Source organism: Vombatus ursinus, unplaced genomic scaffold, assembly GCF_900497805.2.
Source record: "Vombatus ursinus unplaced genomic scaffold, bare-nosed wombat genome assembly UNPS02014959.1, whole genome shotgun sequence".
Taxonomy (NCBI): domain Eukaryota; kingdom Metazoa; phylum Chordata; class Mammalia; order Diprotodontia; family Vombatidae; genus Vombatus; species Vombatus ursinus.
In genome coordinates this window covers 17,892,166-17,905,857 of record NW_020954737.1, presented here as the reverse complement: position 1 = coordinate 17,905,857, position 13,692 = coordinate 17,892,166, and the positions used below count along the sequence as shown (strand labels likewise).

The window sequence follows — 13,692 nt, the reverse complement described above, 5'->3', positions numbered from 1 at the left end:
AATATGTACCTCCATTTTCCCTCCTCATAGTTTCTTCTTAACATTTTACAATCTGGCTTCTTGACCTTATCATTCCACTAAAACTGCTCTCTCCAAAGTTACTAATGATCTCTTAGTTGCCAAATCCAGTAGTTTTTTCCTCAATCCTCATTCTCCTGGACCTCTTTATAGTCTTTGACACTATTAATCACTCTTTCCTCCTTGATACTCTGTTCTTTCTGGGTTTTCAGGACACTACTCTCTTCTGGTTTTCCTCCTACTTATCTGACTGCTCCTTCTTTGCCTTTTTTTTTTTTTTGCTGGATCTTCTACCATGCCCTCTAACCATAGGTGTCCCTCAGGGTTCTGTCCTGGTTCCTCTTTTCTTCTCCCTCTAAACTACTTCACTAGGTGACCTCATCAGCTCCCAGGGAATTAATTACCATCTTTATGCCAATGATTTGAAAAATTTACCTTTCTATCCTGCTCTCTCTCCTCCAACTGCCTTTCAGATATCTCAAACTGGATGCCCAGTAGACATCTTAAACTCAAAAAGTCCAAAATAGAATTCATTATCTTTCTCCCAAATGGTTCTCCACCTCTGTTACTATAGAGGACAATATCATTGTCCTAGTCCCTCATCTCTCACCCCACCCCTCAACCCCCATATTCAATCTGTTACCAAGATCTGTTGATTTTACCTTTGCAAAATCTCATACACCTTCTTCTCTCCTCTGACACTCTAATACAGGCCCTCATCACCTCACATCTTGATTACTACAATTGACTGCTGGTGGGTATGCTTCCCCACTTCAATCCATTTTCCATTCAGCCTCTAGAGTGGTTTTCCTAAAACACAGGTCTTATCATGTCACACCCTCTCCCGCCCTACTCCACTCACCCCCCACTCAGTAAACTCCAGTGGCTTCTTAATACCTCCAGGAGCAAATACAAAATGCCTTTTGTCCCTCAAAGCCCTTTATAACCTAGGCTCCTCCTATTTTTTCAGCCTTCTTACACTTTACTCCATGACATGTACTCTTTGATCGAGTGACATTGGCTTCCTGGATGTCCTATAAATAAGACACTCCTCTCAGCAATGGGCATTTATTTTCTCTGTCCCCTATGCCTGGAACTCTCTCCCTCCTTCTCTCTTACCTGCCTGGCTTCCTTTAAGTCTCAACTAAAATTCCACTGTCTACAGAGGTCTTCCCTAACCCTTCTAAATTCCAGTGCTTTCCCTCTTTTAATTATTTGTTCTGTATCCTGTATATTGCTTGCTTTGTATACATTTGTTTGCAGATTGTCTCCCCACGCTCACCCCCATTAGCTTGTAAGCTCATTGAAAGCAGGGTCAGTCTTTTGCCTCTTTTTGTATCCATAAAACTTAGCATATTTCCTAGCAAATAGTAGGTGCTTAATAAATGCTTGTTGATTGATTAAATAAAAGATGGTGGTAGAAACAGCATAGAAAAGAACTAAGAGAATAAAAACATTAAATCATTTATAAAAATTGGACATTTGTTTTATATCATGGTGGGGGGGGTGATAATAGGGTAAGATTGACTACCAAGGGGGGCCCAGGAAGTCTAGCAAAATAAAATGGTTCAGGGAGTCATCACAGACTAAGCAACAGAGACATCAAATCCAGGAAGACCAAGTAAGGGAGGGAGGAGCAAAGAGGTCCACAAACAAGATCAGTAATTGGGGGCGTAGGGGAGGTCAGCAAGTTATCAAGCAGTACTAGTAAGCAGGGCTGGTCAGTTCTGGTCATAGGGCTGAGGCTATTGGCTATCAGCAGCCCCAAATCTACAACAATGATTCCAGGCAAAATGATTTCATAAGCCTGCAGGTAAATCCTGTCCATGAATGAGACAGAGATAGAGACGCTTGGGTTACCTGACAGTTTGCCTTCTTTTGCCATTAGCTGAGGGAGCAACATGAAAGGCAGACATGTAAGAAGCTTTCTGTGGGCCCCTTGAGAAGCCTGTCATTTCTACACTCTCAGGATGTACCTTACATGCAGAAAAGCCCAGCCAAGGCAACCCTCTAGCTCTTGGCTCTTGATATTGATCTTAGATACATGATTGATTGCATGTGAGTACCAGATATAGAAGAGGAAGATGTCTAGTGTGATTGGGTCTGCTATGTTGCTGTCTGTTTCACTCATCATGTGCAGATGTAGACTTTATCTGTCTCTCCAACTAAAGTGAGTAAGTAGTTCATTAGTCCAGCTAAATAACAACTGAATGATTCTACTGGATTGTGTGTGTCTTGAGAGCCATCCATATTGTTTACTCATCTGTCTCTGGACAAATTCATGCATGATAGATCAGAAATAGTATGTCATCTGCTCAGGTCATCATTTTATCGACCTTGGTAAAAATTCACTTTAAAACTTACAATGTAATAGTTGGACTAATTTATAAATTATCAAAATGAACAAATCTCTAGTAAGTTTCTGAGAATGAGAAGAGATCATGTTTTAGAGCTGACTTCATAAAAGGAATCATCAGATCAATATATTATCTCAACATTTTTACTGTAGTGTTTAAGGTAGTTTCATCTCTCATTTTTCCCTTCTGAGTGTTCAGAACAAACAGAAAACATTTGATTGAGTAAATATCAGATATTCACCAAATCAGAGAATCAGAGACTCTGATTGCTGAAAAGGACAAAATGGAGTCCAATTTGAAGAAAAGGAATCTCCCTTACTACTTAATAGTTTCTCCTCCACAGCCTCCAGTGATGGAGAGTTTACTACCTGTCAGGAAGTCTAAAAATACTCTTCTAGTGTTATATTATTCATGAATTTAAATCTATATTATCTTGAGAAACTACTGATACAGTTCTGATTACATGGGAAAAGTGGAGGGAAAAATAGTTCTCTACCTTAGGAATCCACAGGTACAGGTTTGCTGGGTTAGAGAAGTCCAATGGTCTCTACCATGACAGGGACATGGTTTGGCCAATATCCTTCACTGCTGTAGAGTAATATTACAGGAAACCATAACCATGACTTCCCATTACCTATCCCTCAGTGTTCTTCTCAGAAACAAATCCAAACAAATTGATCTGGAGTCAATTTAATTAAACAAAGATTTACTATGTATAAAGCATTGTGCTAAATATCAAAGGAAATACAAATCAAAATGAAACATAGTCCCTGACCCCAAGGAGCCTATAACTTAACAGGAGAGGAAAGACAGGTTAAAAAAAACAATACTGACACAAAATGGAACATGATGGGTACAAAAAAGGAACAAAGTATTGTGGGATCAGATCTGATGTTCTGGTTGCTTTTGAGGAAATTTTTGTTTTGAAATTAAGTTTTGTCTATCATGGAGAAAACAGATCCAACATGATAGTTTCATGATGAAAATAAAACTTGTTTTGCCTCATCAACAACTCCTGATTTCAAAATATGCAAATAAGTGTATACACACACACACACACACACACACACACACAGAGATATAGATATATACACATATACATACATATGTAAAACAGACAAGGGAAGTGATAGTAATACAAAATAAAAAACATCATTAAACATGATTATTTTGAATAGGACAGTAAAGATCATCGGAGAGGTTTCATCTGCAAACACTCAGATCATCTTTGTGCACAATTCAAAAACATGAATCGATGTAAAGGTTGGATGTTCCTTGTGAATTTCCCCTCAGAAATTGGCTTTCTTCCCTTACCTAATTTTAATTCCAAACTCAATGACTTCATATGGTTATATCAATCATTCTCATCAATTGGAAATATCCCAGGGCATTTCTAGCTGCCTTAAGCAGTATAATAAGAATCTCAGAAAAATATCACTATCAATTAAGTTTTAATTCACTTTATTTATTTCATAGACATCTATAGATAGCTATGCAAGAAAATCCCACCTCTTGAGAGAGAATTTCCCTTTGCTTACTTTTTTACTTTATCCAGAGTCTGGTGTATCTATGGCTGGGGTTGTATGTGGCAGGATAGGGTAGAGGGGGGAGGATTGGTTCTTTTTACTATTGTTTATGCTCTGCCATCTTTTTTTCTTGACATCCAAGGTTGACTCCCCTCTTGACTCCTTAGAGGGTATCTCTATCTACAATGCTGGACAGCTTTTTAAGGTCAACCAAGGGTATGGATAATCCTTTAACCAATCAATGGCTAGACACTATTATTTCATCAGATTCTTCCAATAATGGAGGAGCTTCTTCATATCTCCTAGTGGAACAAAGAAGTCTAAACCTTCCATTAAACTTCCCTTAAGATATTAAGATCTTTTGTTTTTGTTTTTGTTTTGTTTTTTAACCCAAGAATTTTTTGTTGTTTTTATTTTACAGTCATTAAATTCATTTACATTCATTTATGGCCATGAATTCGTAGGGGATCAGTTCCAACAACTCAGGTTCTTTGCCATTGGTTCTGACAAAGTGTGCTTCTCTGGGTGGAGCAGGCTGGCGCTTCAGTTGAACCCAAGTGCCTTTTTCTTTGGCTTCCTTCTTCTTCTGATCATTTTCCTTTACCCACTTCAGGAAGCTATCTCTGCTCTTGGAATGCTTAATATGCTCAATATGCACATTAATTCTCTTGGCTAGAATCTTGCCCTTAACTTGTTTGTTTACAACAATGCCTACAGCATGTGGAGTAACATTATAAATCTGTCCAGTCTTGCCAGGGTAACATTTGTGGGGCATTCCTTGCTGAACCGTGCCCATAACCTTGATATCTACAATATCACCTTTCTTGTATATTGGCATATATGTAGCCAGAGGGACAACACCACATTTTCGAAAGGGCCTAGAGAACATGTATCATGTGCCTCTCCTTTTTCCTTTTGTATTCCTCATTTTGGCAACTCACTGGAATATGGCGGAGCCGGTGGAAAAAAGACATTAATATCTTACTGTCTTTGTTTTCTCTCCCTTAAATTCTTAATTTCATCAAGTTGGCTGGGGGAAACTCAACTGAATAGGGGTCATTTGATCAATTCTTGGATTCCATTCTCCCCTCAGTTAAACATTTGCTGAACCCAGCAAGTCAACTGAGGTGCTTTTTGGCACATTTGTCCCTATTCACAGTTTTAAAAGCTTTCTAATGATTTGGAGAGGCTTAGGCATTGGCATGTTGGAAACCTTGCCCTTTTGTCTTGTACATAAGAGTTCTAAAAGTCTATATGGTATAGTTCTTGGACAATCCAGAAGCTAGCACTTTGTCATTGGTGACCAGATCTACTATGGTTATTACAGAGAGTAACTGTTCTAAAACTTACAGGCTTAGAACATTGCCTGGGGGCATACTGAAGTTAAGTAACAGTATAATATAATAGAGATTTGACCTTGAAGTTGGGAAGATCACCCTCCAAGTCCTACCTTTCTCCTCACTCTCCCATCACCACCTCTCCAACACACAATATATTCTATTTCATAGAGCACTTTTAGGAGGAGGGATTGGGTTGCTATGGAAACAGGTGAACAATAATTAAACATTTAAAGATAATTTGACAAATATTTATCAAGTACCTGTCATGTGCAAGGTGCTATGCTAGGATTTAGGGATACAAAGATTGCCCTCAAACACCTCATATTCTATTGCAATTCTATTTTAACTGCCCAGAGAATGGGCATCATAGCCCATGGTCACCTACAGTTAAGACAGGATCAATGTAAATAGAACCTTCCATAGAGTCACAGAGCCACAAAATGGTCAATGCTACCTGTAGATAAAGGGCAGGTATGTGGCATAGTCAGGAAGACTTGAGTTCAAATCTGTCCTCAGTAAATAATTGTGTGACCCTGGGCAAGTCACTTAACCCTGTTTGCCTCAGTTTCCTCATCTGTAAAATGAACTGGAGAAGGAAATTGCAAACTACTCCAGTATCTTTGCCAAGAAAACCACAAATGAGGTAATAAAGTAAGAGTTGGACTTGACTAAACAATAACACCTGTAGATGAAGGCCAGACCCTCGGATCTTCCCTAGGCTATGCAATTCTTTACTGAAGTTTCTCCATTAATTAAAGAGGTACTGGGGTTAAGGGAGTAGCTCTTCTTTTAAAATGCAAATGCTACTAGAAATAGTAAGGAGCCTTGCTGTCATTTACATTTTGCTGGTATGATTTTCTCTTAACCTTTAGCTAAAGCCCGGTTCAGAGGAAATGAGGACTTTGATGTGAAGGAACTAATTTTGGAACATAAGGCACTAGAGGTAGAAGGGAGGAAATAGAGGGAGGGCAGACCTTAGGAGAGAGGGTGACACAGTGAAGATGCTTTGGTCATTCACAGGGCAGCATGAAGATATAGGAGACTGGAGGGAGGTGGGAGGCAGTAGGGGAGGCCCTAAAGGGGAAAGCAATAGTAAAAGGAAGTTAGGGGAATTCCTAAAAACTACTTCACTGACTTCCTAATTTCAAAGGACTGTCATTGGGCGACAGCGATGAGATTTGGGTAAATTCGTGTATGAGGGATCTGAAACAATGTTGCAAACTTTAGAGCGTCTGTATTTAAATGGGGGATTTTTCACAATCATGTTCTCTTTGGAAGGAAAGAAACAAGCGTTTATTAAGAGCCTACTATTATAGGCACTATGCTAAACACTTTACAAACAATATCTTATTTGTTCGTCATGACAACCCGATGAAGTATGTGCTATTATTATCTACATTTTACAAGTGAGGAAACGGAAGCAACCAGATGTTAAGTGACTTGCCCAGGGTCGCACAACTAAGGGTCTGAAGCTATATTTGAACTCAGGTCTTCCTGACTTCAGGCCCAATTCTCTATCCTCTGTGCCACTCTGTACCTCCCTTTGTTTGCTGGAATTCTTAAGATGCCTTTTTGATATTCAAGGCTGCAGAAAAGAATAGTCCTATTTCCTCCCTCTCCCCCCCCATTAAAAATCAATCACAACTGTGATAATAGCTTCAAGTCAGATGTTTCCACCAGTAACTCAGTCACCTGGGGAGCAGGGTGATATACAGCTACAACCCAGAGAGTGGAAAGCAGTGAGAAACATACATTTCAAAGCTTCTGATTCCAGCAAGCCACTTCAGTTCTCTTTGAAAACTCTAATGCAATGGTCCTTGTGATAAAAAATCAGGAAACAGGAATGAGTCACAGATTTTCCTTTTTCGAGAAGAACACTCAGCACTCCTTCTCCTCCATGTTAATGTTTTCATCAAAGACCTGAAGTTATTGCTCTGAGCCTCCTGTCACCAAAACTAACACTGTACCATCATATGAGGAATGACAGCAAAGCTCGAAAGAAAGAAATGATGACTGGGATGTAAAAATGTACTCACACTGTATACTATCATTTGGATCGAAGATAAGCTTATGTAACCAGCTAGAAGAGAAGGGAATGCCCAAAGTCCTCTCAGTATAGTGTCTGCTGTACCCCCAAATCTTTTGGGGTCATAGGATTCTTGGGATCTCTTAAGCCCTGGTCACAGCACCCTCACGTGGCTTTGCTTTATGAAATATGACCCTATATTGCTCTAGAGATAGAGGTATTGATTGAGGATCACGTGCATATAAACTCTAGGAGAATTCCTATCTCAGGAATGTACAGGCCAGTCTATCAAAAATGATATCTATAAAATGAAAATAGAATCTTTAGCAGTAATGCTAATTGTGGAAAACATATAATTATTTTTAAAAATGTTATTATTTCAATTTAAAAATTTTGTTTTCAGTTGAACTCAGTTTGAATTCTCTTTCTTCTTCCAGCTACTCCCCCATCCATTGAGAAGGCAGGAAATATGATAGCCATTATACATATGAAGGGAAGACATATAATTTATTAATATTTATCCTGAGTCCAATAGGGCCTGCCAGAACTCAAAAGCACAAGGACTTCCCAGCTCTTAGCACTGGGAGAGAAGGGAATGAGGGAAGAATGGAAAGAGGAGAGAAAGGAAAGAGAGAGTAAGAAATAGGTCCCTGCTCACCAGAAGAGAACCCTTTTATCTGACTCTGACCAGAGAGGTTAGGGGGGTTGCTCTTAGAATCGCTTAATGAATCACCCTTGGAAAAGGGGAGACCTAGACTAGAGAGTCAGTGCAGGCTGCTTCTGACTTATGGCTCACTGAGAAGAGAAGAGAGGAAGTACAGGTCAAGTGCAAACACTCCAGGAATGGCTCAAACCATACCTGCTATTTCTAGTCAAACTAGGTCATGTGCTTCCAGGTACCAGTCCTCCTGCTCGAACCTGGGGTTGTACCTTAGTCCCAGCCCCATCCCCAAGCATGGCAATGCTTCCTATGGCTACTTCTGCAGGTTTAGAATGTGGAGATTCTGATCCTAAAGCCATCTCTTCAAGTCAGTCTATGTGACTCTTTGAGTCTGTAGCACTGAATCAAGAGGGTCCTATCCCATTCAACATTAGAAAGTTGCCCCTCAATCGTGTGACTCATTTGGGGACCATTCCTCTACTAGTGAACTAGGTAGAAAAGTTCTTCCATGGCTCTTTCTCTGTTCATCTGGTTACGTGTTTGATATCAACCATGATATTTTAAAGAGCAGAGAGGCTGGTAATACAGCTAGGAGGTATTAATGAACCTTGATGTTACCAAGATGGGTTGAGCTGGGGAAACCCCATAACAATATCTATTTTAACAATTCATAATACAGTTGAAATTAGTCCAGCTTCTCTAAAAAGCAATTTATAACTATGCCCCCAAAGTTATTAAATTGTGTATGTATTCTGACCCAGCGACTCTACTACTAGGTCTATGCCCCAAAGAGATCGAAGAAAGTACCCATGTGTAAAAAACATTTATAGCGGCAATTTTTGTGGTTGCAAAGAACTAGAAACCAAGGGGGCTGCCAAACAATTAGAGAATGGCTCAATAAATTATAGTATATGATATGATGGGATACTATTGTACCGTAAGAAATTATGAAAGGTAGAGATCCAAAGAAACCTAGGAAGATTTGTATAAACTAATGCTGAAAGAAGTGAGCAGAATCAGGAAAACAATACAATTACAACACGATTGTAAAGACAAACAATTCTGAAAGACTTCCCAATTGTGATCAATGTAATGACTACCATTCTAGAGTACTTATGATGAAGAATGCTGTCCACTTCCTGACCGACAGATGATACTCAGGGTACAGATTGAGACATATATTTTTTTGCTAATACAGGGATTTGTTTTATTTGACTGCATTTTTGTTACAATGGTTTGGTTTTTCTTTTTCAATGGGGCGATAGGAGATGGGAGGGACAAAAGTTAGATTTTTGTTAATTGAAAAAAAATTAAACTAATGCAGTTAAACCATTGACACCAAAATGTTCTCTGCTCCTTGGGGCTACCAACACGTGAGCCTAAGAAATTCTACACCTTGTCTAGTTTTAACAATGTGACTTTTACAGACTATGTACTTTAAGTTGCTATTTTCTATCCCCAACAATAATTTTTGCTGCTGCAAGACAGACCTGACATTTTAAAACCTTTTTTTAAAACCTAAGAGAAAGGCTGGAAACCTGGGATCCTGCTGTTAATGGTCACTGGTGCAAACTAGAGCAATCTTGGAACTCTAGCAGAGTCAGGAGATCAACAAAGTGGAGGGTAGTAAATACCTGATCCAGCTTCCAGTGGAATTCTGCTGGTCGGAACGTATCTGCTTGGTCAAAGTCCTTCCGCAAAAGGAAGACAAGGCGGCAGTTATGCACATAGAGGGCATAGTGATGTCGGTTCATTTCTGGGGGAAAAAATAAAAAAAAAATAGGAAGGAAATACAGAAGCTAGTATCTTTAGGTCCATCAAAGAAGAAGCTTTTCATTGGATTGCTGAACACAGTTCAACTAATTAAAGAAACAGATTTTACATTTTTCTGCCCTATATTATCTCTAATGTACATTTCAGGACATTCAAGGCTCATGTGATCTTTTACTATGTTGGATATAGTTTACATAACACACTTTCTAACATAACTCTGGGTGTTTCTAAATCTGGGGAAATTACTGATTTAGGGATCAGTTTTCTTCTTCAGCTTCCTAACAAGAGCTGAGTGAACTATCTTCTTTAATAATTCTTCTGTCAATTATTTGCATGTATCACTTGACCAACCCTCTTTGAATTCCAATGTAGATATTTTAAAAGACAACAGTGTGAAACCTACATGGCTTATCATTGTTTGCTATGGCTCTGTCCACACTAATTTAGCCAAATTGGTTATACTTGAAAGATTCCACCATTTGCACTTCCCTGGAGTGGGAATCCTGAATCCCATACTGTCAGCCTCACTATTCATCGGGGTCCTCTTAATTAATAAAATTCTGCCTATCATTCAGGACTTGCTATAACCTGGCTCCATCTTACCTTCCTACTGATCTCTTATACCTAATCTTGGCTTCCAGTTTACTTACTATCATTGCATGGGCCTTACTCATTTTTTTATTCTTATCTTTTAAGCCTTTTTTTTTTTTTTTTTTTTTTTTGCCATTCTTCTGTTAGGAATGCCCTCCCTATCCCCTTCTCCCTCACAACCACTATCAAAATCCTATTCATCATTCCCATCCTTCACTTGTATTTTCCAATACTCTATCTAACTGCTTTAAGTCACTCTGGTCCCTTCTTTTGCTGAACTCCTACTGCATTTAAAGTTAGTCCTTATTTTCTAATTGTCTCATGCTAAGCTCATTTTATCTAGCGAATAAAATCATAAGCTGTTTAAAAGGAGAGACCTTGACTTAACTTTTTTTTATGGCCAATAGTTCCTAGCACAATGAAAGGTACCTGATGACTGAGTCAGAATGCCTTAATCTCTAGATCAGTGATATCTGATCCAGATATCCAGAAATCCAGAAAATTGTTCCTTACCATCTCTTAATTGGTTCAATTATCTTTTTCCATTGTCTACACTGAACAAATATAGGTAATGTGGTCTAGTGAAAAGAGATTGGAACTTCAGAGTTCTGGCTCTGTCAGTAATTAACTATATGATTTTGAGCAGGTCATGGATCTTTTTTTTATTTTTGTTTCGATGACCCCATCTGCAAAATGGGAATGATAGTAACTGCTCTACTGACCTCACAGGGTATGTGTGTGTGGGGGGGGGAAGTAGGAGGGGTCCTGAGATATCAAATTAAATGATACATGGGAAAACACTTTGCAAAAATAAATGTAGGATAACAACTTTAAATAGCATCCTATAGGACTTTGCATTGTATAGCTAGAACCTATGTCCTATAGCTTTCATGTTGTATGGTGCTAGCTCATGTGTTATTACTTTATTATTTCAGATGATAAGAACTTGGTGCTGATGAGACTGAGATAATGGGTTCAAACTCTTTATGGGTCAGTGGGCATCTTCTTTGTACTGCACCTGTGGGCATGAGAACCAAGCAGAGTGAAGATAGACATGTAAGCATATCACTGTCATCTTTCTCTCTGTGTTGTTTCCGCTCTCCCTTCCAATAATCACTTAAGCTGGGGATCATTCATGCCCACCTTAGAACTTACAGAGCAAAACTCTTGAGGGAAGTCAAGAAAAATGACAGAGACTCACCAGTTTTATCTGAATTGCAGAGAATGGTTTCTTTTTCTGCTCTCACTCCAGGGCTTGGGCCATGTTTCATCCACATGGTGATTGTGAACTGGTCTGTTAAATTCTTGGGGACAATCCCATCTGGAATTTTTGCACCCTGCTTGCCATCGAATTTGAAGATCATGTCATTATTGTCCACCAGAAGTCCAACTGTCCAGTTGGTGGCTGCACTGGGAGAAGGCAAGAGGTCTATGGCTCCTGAAGAAGCTCCTGCAGGGGGTACAAAATCAAGAAAGCCAAGGGTTATACCCGAGAGATCCGCTCTGGTGTCTTTGATCATAGGGCCAGAATTACTCAAATAACAGCCCTGTCCCCCCCCCCCCCTTCTCTGTCTCCTTAATACTAAAGGAGATCAATTATACTTTAAGAAGGGCTAGAAGGTAATAAACAAAGGGTTATTTGACTTAAAGACTTAAACACTCTTTTACCCCTTAGAACAGAGGTGCCAAACACATGGACTGCAACACTTAAAAGTGTGTGTGAGGCCTAACTGGATTAAAACATATTTGGGAAATACTTAACAAAATTAAAAAATACAATAAAACAAAATTAATGTTAATATGTGTTTTTTTAAGTCAATATGCAGCCTTTAGGGATCCTCATGCTAACCCCCCTACCCTACCCCTTTCCCCCCATTTCTCTTTGAGCTTGACATCACTGCTTTAGAACACCTTGTATATGTCTGTCTGGTCCTCTGTAAGAAGCTTTAAAGTGTAAAACAAGTCTGCTGTCCTCAAGGTACTTACAGTCTAGTTGGGAGAAAAGACTAATAGGTATGCAAAAAATAAATGGCATAAGATAGTAATAACAATAATGAATACATAGCATTTTAATGTTTAATACTGTGGTTAGTTATCCCTTCCACATCACAACTTTATACTACATCACGGGTCAGCATAAGAAATTAAATGGGAATTTTTGGGGAGTTTTGGGAAAGCCATAGATGACATACAAAGGCCAGCAGACAACACAAAAAAAGTTGAGAAACTCAGAAATGCATAAAATACATGTATAGTATTGTATAATATCAACATATTTTATCCTTAAATGCAATAATAATTCAGACTTCTTCTCTGGTGTGAAGGAAGGACCAAAAGATTTTATGCGGATTTTCCAGATTGTGGGGGCTCTATACCCTAACCTCCATGATGTGGAAGGGAAAATAGTAAATGTCATATAGCATTTTAATGTTAATGTTTAATGTTTAATATAGTATTTTAAAGAGTACTTTACATATATTATATCATTTGATCCTCATACCATCTCAGTAATGTATATGCTATTATTATCCTCTTCTGAGGTTGATGAAGTTTAATAATCCACCCAGGGTCACATAGTTAGTAAATGTCTGAAACAGAATTTGAACTCAAGTCCTCTTGGCTTCCAGGTCAGTACTCTGTATATAATTAGGGGCTTTATTGGGTAATATAGGAGTAGGACACAGGAAAGGAGGACATCAAAGTGAGCTAGCATAAGCATTGCCGATTCAATACTTGAGCTGAGCTTTGAAATAAGGAAGTGTTTGGGTGCCTTAGCACAGTACCTGACATATAGTAGAGGCTTACTAAACTTATTGACTGATTATTGATTGATTGATTGATTACCTGAAGGAGAAGAGGAACATTAATTATTGCTGGACAAAATAGATGAGCTCCTTATCTATTGCTGGTTTTGTTCTGTTTTTATTTTTGTATCTTCAGTGCCTAGCATAGTACTTTTAATACGCAACACTTTTAATAGATTGATTGACATACACCCAAACCAACACACATAGCAGACTTAGGGTGACAATTAGGTGCAGCACTAGATAGAGCACCAGATTTGGAGTCAGGAAGACCTGAGTTCAAAACCAGCCTCAGACACTTTCTAGGTATGTGATTCTGGGCAAGTCACTTAACCTCTGCTTGCCTCTGTTTACTCATTCATAAAATACAGATGATAATAATAACATCTACCTCTCAAGGTTTTTATAAGGATAAAATAAGATACCATTTGTAAAACATTTTGCAAACCTTAAAGTACTATATAAATGCTGCTACTACTACCATCACCCCTCCTCTTCTTCTTCTTCCTCCTCCTCCTCCTCCTTCTACTACTACTACTACTACTACTGCTACTACTACTACTACTACTACTACTACTACTACTACTACTACTACT

General features: G+C 38.7%; 1 protein-coding gene and 1 pseudogene across 1 annotated transcript in view; both read right to left on the bottom strand.

Moving 5' to 3' along the window:
* Positions 1-13,692, bottom strand: part of CLSTN2 (calsyntenin 2) — a 539,158-nt gene that overhangs the window by 113,902 nt on the left and 411,564 nt on the right. The window contains exons 7-8 of the mRNA XM_027845178.1: positions 11,494-11,742; positions 9,563-9,684 (exon numbers count right to left, since the gene is read on the bottom strand). Of these exons, the coding sequence (XP_027700979.1) occupies positions 9,563-9,684; positions 11,494-11,742 (371 nt within the window). The remainder of the gene's footprint in view (positions 1-9,562; positions 9,685-11,493; positions 11,743-13,692) is intronic.
* Positions 4,332-4,829, bottom strand: LOC114030353 (annotated as a pseudogene).